This window comes from Acomys minous, assembly GCF_964271855.1.
Source record: "Acomys minous genome assembly, chromosome: 18".
NCBI lineage: Eukaryota > Metazoa > Chordata > Mammalia > Rodentia > Muridae > Acomys > Acomys minous.
In genome coordinates, this window is record NC_140501.1 from 64,414,153 (window position 1) to 64,429,087 (window position 14,935).

At 51.2% G+C, this 14,935-nt stretch overlaps 3 protein-coding genes across 4 annotated transcripts; 2 read left to right on the forward strand and 1 right to left on the reverse strand.

Annotated features, from left to right (window-relative positions):
* The first annotated feature begins 18 nt into the window (after positions 1 to 18).
* PSME2 (proteasome activator subunit 2) lies at positions 19 to 4,508 on the forward strand. The gene is made up of 11 exons (XM_084767776.1): positions 19 to 166; positions 495 to 527; positions 851 to 913; positions 1,120 to 1,206; positions 1,312 to 1,342; positions 1,459 to 1,556; positions 3,303 to 3,371; positions 3,512 to 3,579; positions 3,743 to 3,797; positions 4,206 to 4,292; positions 4,381 to 4,508. The coding sequence occupies exons 1-11, from the start codon at positions 119 to 121 to the stop codon at positions 4,459 to 4,461; spliced, it is 720 nt and encodes a 239-aa protein (XP_084623902.1). The 5' UTR covers positions 19 to 118; the 3' UTR covers positions 4,462 to 4,508.
* Positions 4,509 to 6,675: 2,167 nt separating this feature from the next.
* Positions 6,676 to 10,683, forward strand: EMC9 (ER membrane protein complex subunit 9). Of its 2 annotated transcripts, XM_084768024.1 has the most exons (5): positions 6,679 to 7,108; positions 7,259 to 7,335; positions 9,772 to 9,841; positions 9,924 to 10,018; positions 10,455 to 10,683. In XM_084768024.1, the coding sequence occupies exons 1-5, from the start codon at positions 6,911 to 6,913 to the stop codon at positions 10,633 to 10,635; spliced, it is 621 nt and encodes a 206-aa protein (XP_084624150.1). In that variant the 5' UTR covers positions 6,679 to 6,910; the 3' UTR covers positions 10,636 to 10,683. The 2 variants fall into 2 exon arrangements, with proteins under 2 accessions (XP_084624151.1, XP_084624150.1); XM_084768025.1 differs by lacking the exons at positions 9,772 to 9,841; positions 9,924 to 10,018 and having other exon boundaries at positions 6,676 to 7,108.
* On the reverse strand, positions 10,675 to 13,637 carry PSME1 (proteasome activator subunit 1). Its single transcript, XM_084768023.1, has 11 exons — positions 13,458 to 13,637; positions 12,615 to 12,647; positions 12,417 to 12,479; positions 12,183 to 12,293; positions 12,055 to 12,100; positions 11,829 to 11,926; positions 11,514 to 11,582; positions 11,357 to 11,424; positions 11,182 to 11,236; positions 11,019 to 11,105; positions 10,675 to 10,902 (listed from the first exon to the last, which is right to left on the reverse strand). Exons 1-11 carry the CDS (start codon positions 13,494 to 13,496, stop codon positions 10,822 to 10,824), a joined length of 750 nt encoding a protein of 249 aa, XP_084624149.1. The 5' UTR covers positions 13,497 to 13,637; the 3' UTR covers positions 10,675 to 10,821.
* Positions 13,638 to 14,935: the final 1,298 nt, after the last annotated feature.

The window sequence follows — 14,935 nt, forward strand, 5'->3', positions numbered from 1 at the left end:
AGCAGGGGGGGGCGGGAAGGGAAGGGGGCGTGGCTGAGGGGGGTGGGTCTGGGCCTGGAGAGTGAAAGCGAAAGCTGGGGCGGCTAGCCCCGATACTCGAGCTAGCGACTCAAGAAGCATGGCCAAGCCTTGTGGGGTTCGCCTGAGTGGAGAAGCCCGTAAACAGGTAAATGGGACCCGGAGGCCAGGAAGGGGTGAGGAACACTAGCGGACGTAAAGCTGGGAGCTCGTGGGCACCGAGGCCTTGCGTGCGAACTCCTCAGACCTCTCGTTCTTTCGCGCTTTCACTTCTGCTCAGCGATTACCTCTTCTGCCCTGTCCTCTAGCCAGTCTGGGCACTGAGCAGAGTCTTCCAGAAAAGAAAAGAAAAAAGAAAGAAAGAAAGAAACAAACAAACAAACAAAAACAGCTACAGTTGGAGGGCACCCAGCTCGGGGCGGGGGTGGGCACTTTTTACAACCAAAACCCCCTAACCAACATCTGGCTCTACACAGGTGGATGTCTTCAGACAAAATCTTTTCCAGGAGGTAAGTCTCTGAATTCAAGCATTTTGACCCAGAACCTTAGCACAGTTACTCCAGGGCCACAACCTCCGAGTAAACCCCTCCCCCCCCAATTCACCCTAAGTTTGGTCTCCCCTAACCTTCATGCTTACCCAGAGCGCACGCTAATGATTGGTTTCAACTTGTAATCTGAGCACTCTCAGAACTGCCTTTGCCTCTGTCCCAGCCTCTTTCCATGGGGAGGGAAAGATGGCCCCCAAAGGGAGAACCCCACAGCCATCAGATTGGGCAAGTCCCTTTATTTCCAGTGACGTCTCGCGTGATTATTTTTGCAATGTAACTGACAGGCCGATGATTTCCTCTGCGCGTTCTTGCCTCGGAAAATCCTCTACCTGAGTCAGCTCTTGCAGGTGAGCAACAGGGACTGCCGTGCCCCGTCTCCTGCCGTCTCTCCCACCACCAGCCCTCTGGCTAGTAGCATCGGCTTGCAGGGAACCTAGCGGGGCTTGGATGAAGCTTGAGCCTAGCTTAGGACAGAGGAGAGAATGGAGGGGCAGGCAGGCTGTGGCTGGTGAAGGGAGGAGGTTTGGGCGGTGTCTGAGAGTCAATTCTGCAGGAGGACTCCCTCAATGTGGCCGACCTCTCCTCCCTCCGGGCTCCCCTGGACATCCCTATCCCAGATCCCCCACCCAAGGATGATGAGGTAAGGCGCGTTCAGCGTGCGGAGCCTGAACTATAAGGCGGTGGTGATGGCGCCACTGTGGCCTCCATGAGTTTCCTAGAGCGGCCTTTTCCCCTTTTGCCTTAGATGGAAACAGACAAACAGGAGAAGAAAGAAGGTAATGGAAAACTAGGTGCCGGGGGGGGGGGGGGGGGGGGCAAGGGGGAGGGGGGGTGCAGAGATGCGGGGCGGGGGGAGGGTAACAAAAAGACCTGGCTCCCATCTTTTTCCTAGTCCCTAAGTGCGGCTTTCTCCCTGGGAATGAGAAACTTCTGGCTCTGCTGGCTCTGGTTAAGCCAGAAGTCTGGACTCTCAAGGAGAAATGCATCCTGGTAAGCGTGGGAACCCTGAGGGGGCGGGAAGAGAGCGCAGCAAAGCTGGGGTCCATTCAGAGACCTCATCCTGAATAAGGAAACTTGCTTCCGTGTCTTGTGTTTGTATGTGTGTGTCCGTACGTACACAGGCAAGTGCAGGTATGTTTTTCATTGCATGTATGTGTATAAGGCCAGAGGTCAGCATCGGGGTTTGGGGCGGGGGTAGTGGCATGGTCTCACTGAGCCTGTAGCTTGCTGGACTGGCTAGCCAGGGAGCCTCCTAGAATCTGACTATATCACCACCCCCACCCCTGTGCTCTGTTTTTATGGAATTGGGATTCAGGTCCCCATGTGTACATGTGTGCACAGCAAGCATTTTACCCACCGTCATCTCTCTTTGGGTTTACATAATCCTTCTTCTTCTCCCTTTTGTTTACTCTCTGACTGGTATCACAAATGATAGCTCTATAAATGAGAGACTGTGTTATAGCTGCCTCCATAACCTCAGAACCTATCCTATTAGGTACATAGTAATGTAGTGAGCTGGCTTAAAAGCGTGAGTCCTAGAAAGAAGTGCCCAGGCAGTGGTGGTGTACACCTTTAATCGCAGCACTTGGGAGGCAGAAAAAGGCTGATCTCTGTGAGTTCAAGGCCAGCCTGCTCTACAAAATGACTCCAGGACAGTCAAGAATATACAGAGAAACCCTGTCTTGAAAAACCAAAAAATAAAATAAATAATTTAAATTAAAAAAAAAAACAAACCCAAACAAAGAAATATCATGGGCTGGAGAGATGGCTTAGAGGGTAAGAGCACTGATTTGTTCTTCCAGAGGTCCTGGTTCAAATTCCAACACCCACATGGCAGTCACACCTGTCTGTGACTCCATGATCTGACACCCTCACATGCAGGACACACATGCAGGAAAAAAAAACCCCAATGCATATAAGGTAAAAATAAATAAATGTTTAAAAAATAGCATAATAAGGAAATAGAGGCAGAAGGATCTCTGTAAGGTCAGTGGCAGCCTGGTCCACATAGAGACAGCCAGGACTACATAGAGAGTTCCTATCTCAATAAACAAACAAAGAAACAAACAAGAGAATCGTCCACCTTGTTTGGAAGGCGGAGATGGATCAGAGGTTAAGAACACTGGCTGTTCTTCCAGAGGACCCAGGTTTTATTCCCAGTCACAACCATCTGTGACTCCAGTTCCAGGGGAATCTAACACCTTTTTCTGGACCATGTGGGTACCAGGGATGCACATGGTACGTAGACATGTATGCAGCCAAAATACCCCTGCACATAAAAAATAATAATAATAAAAAGAGATAGTAATAATAAAAATAATAGAAATGAATAATAAAAAGATATAATAAAATTTGTTATAAAAGAAGTACCATATTAAGAGTCCAGCCAGGAGCCGGGTGGTGGTGGCACACACCTTTAATCCCAGCACTTGGGAGGCAGAGGCAGGCAGATTGCTGTGAGTTCGAGGCCAGCCTGGTCTACAAAGTCCAGAACAGTCAAGGCTGCACAAAGAAACCCTGTCTTGAAAAAACAGAAAGAGTCCCCAGCCAGGTATGATGGCAGATGCCTCTAATCCCAGCACTTGAGAGGCAGAGGCTGGCGGATCTCTGGGAGTTCGAGGCCAGCCTGGTCTACAAAGCGAGTCCAGGACAGCCAGGACCACAAGAGAAACCCTGTCTCGAAAACCCAAAAAAAAAAAAAATCTAGTTGGTGAATGAGTGGTCCTTTTAACTCAGGTAATCACATGGATCCAGCATCTGATCCCCAAGATTGAGGATGGAAATGATTTTGGGGTGGCCATTCAGGTAAGAACTGGTGACTGGACAGAGTTGGAAGAGACTTGGGAGCGAGGGGTGGAAACAAGGCAGTGACCAGGCGGCAGGAGGGAGAAGGAATAGTAAAGCGAGGAGATGTCGTGGTTTCTTTGTTTCTCGTGTCACTGTAGGAGAAGGTGCTGGAGAGAGTGAATGCTGTCAAGACCAAAGTCGAAGCTTTCCAGACAACGATTGCCAAGTGAGAGCAGCTGCCACACCACAGGGACCCTACAGGGACATTCCTGTAGGATTCTCAAAGCTAGGCAGCTCTGTCAGAGTGACAGGGGGCTGGGGGGCTGGGGGGCTGGGGGGCTGTATGGCTATACATCTCCATTAACACACACATTCCTTACTTCTTACAGGTACTTCTCAGAACGGGGAGACGCTGTGGCCAAGGCCTCCAAGGAGACCCACGTAGTGAGTATACAGTCCTTTTAGTTGAGGCTGGCCAGGGGTGGGATCAGGGTGGGAAGAAGAGGTCCTTGTCCTGTTTTTTGTTTTGTTTTGTTTTGGTTTTGGTTTTTCGAGACAGGGTTTCTCTGTGTTGCCTTTGCTATCCTGGACTTGCTTTGTAGACCAGGCTGGCCTCGAACTCACAGCGATCCGCTTGCCTCCGCCTCCCGAGTGCTGGGCTCAAAGGCGTGCGCTACCACGCCCAGCCCCTTGTCCTGTTTTTGACTTGCACAATGTGAGAAATATCATTCCGAAAAGCCAAATTGATTAGGGTTTTTGTGTTTGTTGGTGCTAAGATGTTCATCTCTTCTTGTATGAGAAAACCAAATGTCCTTTGCACGGTGCTGACTCATTTTGCCTGCTACTTCCCAGATGGATTACCGGGCCTTGGTGCATGAGCGAGATGAGGCAGCCTACGGGGAGCTCAGGGCCATGGTGCTACACCTGAGGGCCTTCTACGTGAGTCCAGAATAAGCTCCTGGGGGAAGTGGGTGGAAGGCGTGTGGGAAGCCAAGAACCTAACCTTATTCTTCTGGCCTTCCTCCAGGCTGAGCTATATCATATCATCAGCAGCAACCTAGAGAAAATTGTCAACCCAAAGGGTGAAGAAAAGCCGTCTATGTACTGAGCTAAGGATTAGAAGGAAAATAAATGACTTATACTTTATGTACATTACCTCTGTTGTTCATTTGCAGAGCATTTATTGAGTCTTCAGTGTCTGTACACCAAAGGAAGGTGATACATGGTCGTGAAAATGGGAGCGTGGCGGGCTGGAGAGATGGCTCAGTGGTTAAGAGTACTGGCTGCTCTTCCAAAGGTCCTGGGTTCAAATCCCAGCACCCACCTGGCAGTTCACAAGTGTCTATAATTGCAGTTCCAGGGCATTTGACAGCCTTACACAGGCATACATGGAGTCAGGGCACCAGTGTAAATAAAATAAACGTTAAAAAAAGAAGAAAGATGGAAGGAAAGAAAATGGGAGAGTGCTGGCTGCAGGGACGGCTCAGCGCTTAAGAACACCAGCTGCTCTTCCAGCTTGACCCAGCCTCGGTTCCCAGCACTCACAAGGTGGCTAGTAGCTGTCTGTAATTCCAATTTCAGGGGATCTGTCCCTTTCCTTTGAGCTCTGCAAGCACCAAATAAACATACATGATGCGCAAGCATACATGCAAACAAAACACCCATACACTTAAAAACGAGACAAAACAAATTTAAGGGTGGGAGAGGGTCCCGGGAGGGTGAGGATGAGCCTGAGACCTGTTGTGTTTTCAACAGTAATGAGTAGGGTAGGGCCAGGCATGGTGGCGCACACCTTTGATCCCAGCACTCAGGAGGCAGAGGTAGGTGGATCTCTGAGTTCAGGGCCAGCCTGATTTACACAGCAAGTTGGAGGCCAGCCAGGTAGAAGTTCGAATGCCTTATCGGCCATCCATGCGGGTAACCCGTATTTTAGAATGCCACAAAGGTATTTCCATCTGAGGAGCTCATGAGGGCTTCACGGTAAAGTCCTTGGAGAAGGAGGTGGGCTTTGGATCGGCTATGGCGTCGGAATAAAGCAGTTCAGTTGTGGAGCTGAGAGCAAGTGTGGAGGGGGAAGAGACCAAAGATCTTCAAAAGGCATCAAACAGGGATTTGCCTTTTTAATCTCTTGCCCGCTCTCCCAATCAGTTTCTGTCGGCATGTGTTGTGATTTAGGTGTCTCTCTGTTTGGTTTTTTAATATGTGTGCGCGCTGGTAACAGAAATGTGACCCTAGTGCTGGTAACTGGATCTTGACTTCTGAGTCATCTCTCCAGCCTTGTTTTGGAGCCTGTTTGACAGGCTGCCCTCAAACTATATAGCTGAGGCTGACTTTGAACTCTCGATCCTCCCGCCTCCACCTTCTCAGTAGTGGGATTGCAGCTTAGGATTCGCTTCTGGGACGGTGGTGGAGACGAAGGTCCTCTGCTGTGTGGCTAGTTACTGTCTCCAAGGGACTTAAATTCAGGCTCTTGTCCTGTCTTAAAACATGGCCTAAGAATGGTCTGTGTTCTTACCGGCGTGATGGATTGGAATCCAGAGCTCACTGACTCCTTAACGGCTCATGGCCCCATACTTGGCGTTAAAGGCGCTGCGCTGCAGTAAGGAAGTCAAAGGTCAGAGCTTCGAGAACATTAGGCTGCTAGACCCATTCATTCTGTATAGCAAAAGCAAGGCCAACGGCTTTGTCGCCAAGCTGGGAGCCAGCCTTTCACCTAGCAGTCTTTGCCCAAAGCCCGCAGGGGCAGGCAGAACTGATAAGCAGATGAAGCCGACTTGCAATAACCACCCAAGTCCGGAACTGGGTGTGGTGGCACAGGGTCTGTAAACCTACTGGTGCATGCCTGAAATCCCAGCACTCAGGGAGGCAGAAGCAGGTGGACCTCTGTGAGTTCGAGGCTAGCCTGGTCTACAAAGCGAGTCCAGGACAGCCAGGGCTACAAAGAAAAACCCTGTCTCGAAAACAAAAAACAAAAACAAACAAACACAAACAAAAACCCAAAACCTAGGGCTTTGACTTCATAGATCGAGGGAGAAACATCCGTGAGTTTGAGGCCAGCCTGGGCTGAGACTTTGTGTGTCCTCCCTCCCTCAAAAAGAACAAAGCAAAAATCAACGCATAAACTACCTAGTTTAGTTAATAAGCCCGTGGGCAATTTTCCCCCCTTTGCGCTAATGCGTTCTTTCCAATTCGCTTTAGGCCAAGGCAAGACAAAAACAATTTTTTTCTTTAATTTTTGATTGGACAAAGTGAGAAAGTCTTGCCCTATCAGAGAGCAACGCGAAGGAGGGACTCTTGCCTAGGGTTTGACCCGGAGGGGCTTGCGAGCAAGTGCGCCTGCCCGAGAGTGGTTGGAGGGGGCGGAGCTCGGTGTCTCGGGTTGCGTTTGGACTGAATTCCGGACCGTATTGGGGACAGACTGCGGAAAGAAGTCGCCTGGTGTTAGGGGCATCTTACACCCACGTGAGGAGGGAGGCACAGGGCCAGGCCAAGCTCGCTTGCGGTGGTCGGGAAGCCTCACTGGTTGGGGTCCGGCGTGCCGGCAGGCTCCGCTTGCGATGGGCGAGGTGGAGATCTCCGCCCGGGCCTACGGGAAGATGTGCCTGCACGCCTCTCGGTACCCACACGCCGCCGTCAACGGGTTGCTGCTGGCTCCCGCGACGCGGTCGGGAGAGTGCCTCTGCCTCACCGACTGTGTGCCCCTCTTCCACAGCCACCTGGCCTTGACCGTCATGCTGGAGGTCGCGCTTAACCAGGTGTAACCTCGGGAACCCCTTGTCCTTCCTCAACCCACGCAACCCCTTTAGGACCCTCAGCCTACATGCATACTCAGCCCGTTGGCCACGGTATGCACCCACAGAGCCAGAGGGGTGATTTAGTTACTGACGGCCTCTTTCTCACGACAGGTCGATGTGTGGGGCGCACAGGCAGGTCTGGTGGTAGCTGGGTACTACCATGCTAATGCAGCTTTGGACGACCAGAGGTGAGTTGGGTAGCTAGGGTCAGGAAGGGAGATGATTGTGTGTTGAGGCGGCTGTGGTTGAGATGCTGAAGGACCAGTGTCATGCTTTTTATTCTTATCTTTTCATCAAGTGCTTAGCAACGGGGCTGTTATACCAGGCATTATGAGATACCGGAGATGACAGTCCTGCCCTGCAGTGGGGGTGGGACGGACAGCTGTCTTTCAACGTAACAGACTGATGGTAACTGAGGTGCATCTCAGGTGCTGTAAGAACCGAGAAAGGTGCAACCAGCAACTTAAAAAGCCCACCACTTTATACACATATACTATACACATCAAATGCACTTGATACGGGTTATGTTAGATCCATTGGAATTTGCTGCTCCCTGCACTTTAATAACGTTTGATGTCTTTACATCTCAAGATCTACCTCATCCTAACTGCTGTACAGAATGGTTATGGACATACCAATATTTTTGTTTTGGTTTGGTTTGTTTGTTTTTTTATTTTTGTTTTTCGAGACAGGGTCTCTCTGTGTGTTAGCCTTGGCTGCCCTGGACTTCCTTTGTAGACCAGGCTGGCCTCGAACTCACAGCGATGCACCTGCCTCTGCCTCCCAAGTGCTGCTGCTTCCCAAGGTGTGCGCTAGCACGTCCGGCTGTAAATTTTTTTAATAGAGGAAAAAGATATGTTTAGTCTGCCCATACTGCAAAGAGGGCCAAAGATCCAGTGAGGCACAGCTATGTTTCCCAAGTCTGCCTTCCAGGACCTGGAGAAAGATTAAAGTTTAAATAGAGGGACAAGGGTCTGCATATCTAGTCAGTCAAGAGCAAGGTGTGGCCCTGCTCACCACTGACCCATCTTTGTCTGGTCTTCAGATTGTCCTGGAAGGGCAACTGACAAGCTGTTAGAACCGGGTGAAACCTCTTGACGCTGGACGAATGCAATAAAGCAGAAAGGTGTCCCACAGGTCTGTTTTGATCACAGTGCCTAGATGACCTGGTGGTATCAGGGTTCCCTTTAGAGGTTTTTAGTCTTATTAATAAAAGATTTTAAAAAATATTTATTTATTATTATGTATACAGCACTTTGCCTACATATACATCCGCAGACCAGAAGAGTGCATGAGATCTCATTATAGATGGTCGTGAGCCACCATGCGGTTGCTGGGAATCGAACTCAGGACCTCTGGAAGAGCAGTCAGTGCTCTTAACCACTGAGCCATCTCACCAGCACAATAAAAGAATTTTTAAAACTTAAGGACAGGGGCTAGAGAGATGGCTCAGCAGCTTTAAATGCACTGGCTGCTCTTCCAACGGACCTGGGTTCGACTCCTAGCACCCACTGGCAGCTCACAACTGTCTGTAACTCCTGTTCCAGGGATCTAGTGCCCTCATGCATATATACATACAGGCAAACACCAATGTACATAAAATAAAAATAAATAAATTATGTAAAGCAACAACAACAACAAAACCCAAAACAACCCTCAAGGACAGTTTTATTAGAGTTGAAAAGACCAGTCACAGAGCAGGCCAACTGTGCTTTCCAGAAGAGAAAGGAGAGAAGAAAATACCTTTAAACCAGCACAGAGGTCAGACACACTGCAGACAAGCAGCCGAATATTGAACTTTAGAGAAAGAGTAAAAAAGCACAAAGTATCAGAAAAAGCATACTTAGGTTCTGAAAGAATCAGAAAAAAAAAAAAAGTTTGCCTTTTCTGACTCGGGCTTCAGAAAGTTGGGCAGACCCAGCCAAATCTCATGCTGGTTCCTAGAGATGGTCTACATTCTTTTTTAATTTTTTTCTTTTTCTTTCTTTCTTTCTTTTTTTTTTTTTTTTTTTTTTGAGACAAGGTTTCTGTGTAGGCTTGTCTGTCCTGGACTCGCTTTGTAGACCAGGCTGGCCTTGAACTCACAGCGATCCGCCTGATTCTGCCTCCTGAGTTGTGGGATCAAAGGTGTGTAACACTATCATCTGGCTACATACTTTATTCCTAATTGTCCTGTTCCTTTGCCCCACTTTTGCTGGTCCCTGTCTTCCCACCCAGTAAATGCTTATATTAAACTTCATTATTTTTGTGTTTTGCCTGCACTGCTTATCTGTATATCATGTTCATGCAGAGGGCGTTGGATCCCCTGGGATCACCTGCCCTTCGGGTGCTGATTCGAACCCAGGTCCTCTGTAAGAGTAGTTAGTACTCTTAACCACTGAGCTGCCATTGCTCCAGCCCTATTCATTTTAATTTGGATGATTAAGGCAAATTACCTTCCCCAAGGCCTGCTTTAGATTTCATCTCTCATCAGCGGTAGCTGAGCACCTGCACTGAAACATCAAGCAGGCCCGCCATTCCCGGGCCAGCTGCAGGGAAAGGCTCTAGTTTTGCGCACATCTGTGAAACCTGGGTCTGTCTGCCCTCAGTTGGCTCCTCACTCCTCTGATCTTCCCTCTACACAGCCCCGGGCTTCTGGCCTCAAAAATCGCTGGACGAATCGCAGAATTCTTCCCTGGTGCAGTCCTCATTATGGTGAGGCCGGGGGCTTCCGAGCGGGGAGGTGGAAGAGGAAGTGGGGACAGCATCCTCAAGACTCACCCCTTTGTCCACCCAGCTGGATAATAAGAAATTGGTGACTCGGCCTCGTGTACCTCCAGTCATTGTCCTGGAGAACCAAGGTCTTCGATGGGTACCTAAGGACAAGAACTTGTGAGTGCCCCGCTGCCTCTGTCTCTTCCTCCTGCCCGGCTCACATAGCTTCTCTAGACAATCCTTTTTTTTTCCCTTTTCTTTCAGAGACAGGGTTTCTTTGTGTATCCTTGGCTGTCCTTTGTAGACCAGGTTGCCCTTGAACTCACAGATCCCCCTGCCTCTGTCTCCCAAGTGCTGGGATGTGTGCCACCACCGCCTGGCTCTAGACTCAACCTCCTTGTTTTGTTTTCTTTTTTAAGACAGGGTTTCTCTGTTACACAGATCCCCTAGACTCTCTTTGTAGACTAGGCTGGCCTCGAACTCACAGAGATCCGACTGCCTCTGCCTCCCGAGCGCTGGGATTAAAGGTGTGCGCCACCACGCCTGGCTTCTAGACTCAATTTTTAGATCTGTGCCTAGGCCCATTGTTTGATCTCCGTGTTTTAATTTTCAGAGTGATGTGGAGAGACTGGGAGGAGTCCCGACAGATGGTGGGAGCGCTGTTGGAGGGCCGGGCCTACCAGCACCTTGTGGACTTTGACTGTCACCTTGATGACATTCGGCAGGACTGGACCAACCAGCGGCTCAATGCTCAGATCACTCAGTGGTGTGGGCCCACCAATGGGAACACCTGAGTCAGAAGGGTCTGAATACAATAAAGACGTGGGCTGGTGGGACACTAATATTATTTATTTATTGTGTTTGGGAGGAAGAGTGAGGGAGAAACCCCAGCAGGAAGAAGATTGGGTGCAAGTCTAGAGAGGTCCTCGTGACGAGCTGGAAGGTCTCTGCTGTGCCCATCACAGAAGGAGGGACAGGCCTCAATAGATCATTCCCTTTGTCTCTCCACGGGGCTTCTTGAGCTTCTCGTAGTTCTTCAGGATGATGTCATACAACACAGCCTGGAGGACCACAGAGTCGCAGAGGTCAGCCACAGGCCCCGCTTCTAGGCTTGGAAAGGCTCATCTTTGTCATCCTCCATCCCACCCCTGCCCTCTCCTCCCTCTCCCCTCCTCACGTAAGCATTACGGATCTCCATGACCATCAGACGGATGTCCTGGTACTCTGCTTCGTCCAGCTCGTGCACCAGCTGCCGATAATCACCCTGCAGAAACCCAGAGTTAGTCCTGACTTGAAGCGGGTCCTTCCCCGGCCCAGCCCTGACCTGGGCCCTCACCTACCACGTGGGGCTGCTTGGCGGCTTTGGCCACTGCGTCGCCCCTCTCTGAGAAGTACCTGTGGGGGGTAGGAGTGGTGTGTGAAGAAGAGTAGGGGAAAACAAGGAGGCGCCCCAGGCCCGCGCCTGAAGGCAGAGCGTGCTGGGGGTGGGGGGGATGCAGCAGCCAGGCAACTCACTTAGAGATCTGGGTGTGGAAGCCTTCCAGCTTGGTGTGAAGGCTGGTCATCAGCTCAAACACCTTTTCCTGAGGAAAGAAGAGCGGGAAGTCAAGTCGGAAGGAAGCATGGGCTGGCTGCACAGGAGGGCTGTGGGTTAAGGGGGCAGTGCTCTGACCTGGACGGCCACTCCAAAATTGTTGCCATCTTCTATCCGAGGGATTTGTAGCTGCAACCAGGTAGTGACCTTGGAGCAAAGGAATGGCATCAAGGCTTTTTATCACATCTTCCCTTCGCCTCCCCTCCATACACATACCCCAGTTCCCAGGTCCCCACTCGTCCCCTTGTCTGCCCACAGTGGATGGACGAATGCCAAGTCCATGTTGAGCCCCAGGCTGGCCGGCCTGCTCTGCCCTCTCCCAAGTGCCATGTAATAAGAACTGGCAGGGACCAAGAGGACAAAAAGCCCGCAACGGGGATGGATGAGGCTCACCAGATTGAGTTGCTCAATGACATCCTTGATCTCGGGCTTTAGGCGTTGCAGGAGGACCACGATCTTCTCGTTGCAGTTAACTGGGCCACAGGGGGGACCTAGGGAGTGCAAAGTGGGGGCAGCCGCTGAGGCTGAGCTTGGGAGGGCTGGGAAGCGGGGAGAGCAGTGCGCACCCTGGAAGTTCTAAGACACAAACCTCCGCCCCGAGGCGTTGGGTTTCACGTACCTTTGTCTTCATCTTCCCCTTTCTTCTTCTCATCCTTCTCTTCCTTCTGTAGGGAGGAAGACGGGACTGAGGCTGATGCTCGCTCTCTCTATGGCTGGCCCACCTCCCGGCTCTCCCCGCATGCTTGCCTCCTGTTGTTTCTTCCGCTCCTCTTTCTCCTTCTCCTTGGCCGGGTCAGGTACTGGGATGTCCAATGGAGCCTTCAAATTGCTCAGGTTGGCTTCGTTGAGAGCTGGCTCCTAGTGGCAGGGCTGGAGATGAGGGTGTTCCTCTCATCTCACCACACCCCCCCTCCCCCTGCCTCCCCACCCCTCCCCCCTCCCCCCCACCCATCTTCTGGAGTCCCTGCTGGGCTCCAGTACCTTTAAGAAGGCATCCAGCTCGGAGATCTTCTTGGGAAAATAGCTCCCAAGCAGGTTCTCTGCCTGTACAAAGGTGGTGATGGAGGCGGCTGCGGTCAGAATCAAATGCCCTTTCCCAGGCAGTGAAGTCAGGGCTCGACCGGGCCAGCAAGGGTGAGCACAGCAGGAGCAGCTGGGTGGAGGTGGGGGAGGTCTTACCTTGCTACACAGGTCTTCACGGAACACGTTCACCTGTAGGGTACAGGCAACCCTTCAGAAACCTAGCTTTAAGGCCAGTTCGTTTGAGGACAGTTTCCTTTGGGTTGTGTATAGGGCCTGGCCTGGGGAACAGAGTAGTGGATCCCTCTAAGGCCACACAGGAAGAAAGGGGAGATGAGTCCCCGTATAGGGAGGCCTAAGGTGGTGTGGCAGTTCTCAGCACACCTGAATCTGGGGAAAGAGTTCAATGCGTCTGGATTTGGCGACGAGAACATTCTTGGGGTCACTAGGGTTGTGCAAGGAGAGATAAGAAAGCCCTCAGCCAGACGTGGTACCACACACCCTTAATCCCAGCTCTCGGAAGGTGGGAGGCAGTGGGTGGGGTGGGGTGTAAAGGCAAGTGGATCTCCGAGAGTTCGAGGCCAGCCCGATGAACATTTCAAGTTCCAAGCCGGCTAGAGATACATAAATAAAGAGACCATGTCTCAAACAAAACAAAAACCCTCTGGCAGTGGGCAGAGGCGGAGTGCAGGCATTTGCCCTTCCTGTGTGTGTGAGAGAGAGAGATCTGTAGGTGGCCAGGGCAAGTCCCTATCCCGGTCTGTGTGTAGCACTGGCCCTCAGCCAGTAGACTTCAGACTAGCTTTCGGCTTCATTTCACCCCACTGGACCACAGCCGTCTCACTGATTCTCAACGGATCAGGTGCTTCTGGCAGTAAACTAGGGAGCAGACCCCCAGACTCAGGTGCGGAGCTAGGACACGATCCCCCCCAAGAGCTCTGGTCCGCTCCGAGCCACGCCTCTTTAATGCCTCTCCTCCCCACTCGACCCCGCACGGCTCACCTTAGCTTGGGCTTCAGGAAGGACCCTCAGTGTGGCCATGGCCAGAGCTGGGGGTGAGCGCAGCACGAGGAGCCTGGTGGGGGCAGCGGGAAGGGAAAGCGAAAGCAGCGCTCGAAACCTGCTTGGCCTTCCTGGCTTTGGGGAGTGGAGGGACTGGAGGAGGCGGGGACAGCCTGCTGAGAGGCGGGGGCTCCCCCCAGCAGCCAGAGTACGGTTTCCGCCCGGCGCTCGGGTCTCTCGGAGACTAGGCCCGCCTCCCAAGCCCGCCTGCCGGCTCCTGCACCTCTCTCTGTCCCTTCCCACCCCCCACTCCCGCCTTCCATTTCCCGGCGACCCTCCCACTTCTCCACCTAGGGCCAGGGTAATAATAAGCCTTACTTGGGCGGGGAGGCGGGGGCGGGGAAGGGGGTTTAAGTCATTTCTGATCTGGAGTAAGACCTGGTTTCTCTTCTTGCCGGCGTGGTCCCCTGACTTCACCAACATATTCCCGCCCACCAAGCTACTACGCCACCGAGACGCTGGCACCAACCTTATCCAAGACTCAATCAGCTCCGCACAAAGCCATTGTGGCTGGCACACTCTATTCCCCTATAAACCAACCACTCTCTTACAGCAGCCGTTCCTGCCTCGACGATAAAAATCCAAAGATTTTTCTTTCACAACCAACAAAGCCTTACACTATTGCTTTCCACACTCATTCATTACACAAGCAAAATACTTGTAGGTAGTGTTTATTCCTGCTTCACTCTGCCCTTGAGAAACCTGTCAGTGTCCCTCACTCAGTCCTCAGCTTGGATGCCAACTTTTCAGAGAGGATTTTCCTCCATCATTCTTTAGAAAGTACCTTCCCCGCCCAGTTTATTACCTACCTGTCTCAGTACCTCCGCGGCACCTGTGACTCTTAGCCATTTTGTTGTTGTTTGTTTTTCTTCCTTCCTTCCTTTCTTTTTTTAAAAAAAGATCTACGTATACAGTGCTCTGCCTGCATGTACACCATGTGCAGGCCAGAAGGGGACAACAGATCTCATTATAGGTCCTTGTGAGCCGCCATGTGGTTGCTGGGAATTGAACTCAGGACCTCTGGAAGAGCAGTCAGTGCTCTTAACCTGTGAGCTATATCTCTCCAGCCCTTTCTTTCTTTTTCTTATAGGATTCTTTTTTAAATTATTTATTTATGTTATGTATATGAGTGCTCTGTTTTCATGCACACCAGAAGAGAGAATCGGATTCCATTACAGATGGTTGTGAGGTACCAGGTGGTTGCTGGGAACTGAACTCAGGACTTCTGAAAGAGCAGCCAGTTCTGTTCACCTCTGTGCTATCTCTCCAGCCCATTGTTTCTGTTTATCAAGACAGGCTTTTTTTCCTGTATAGCCCTGGCTGTCCTGGAACTCACTCTGGATACAAAGTTCGCCTCAAACTCACAGAAATCTGCCTGCCTCTGCCTCCCAAGTGCTGGGATAAAAGGCGTGCACAAC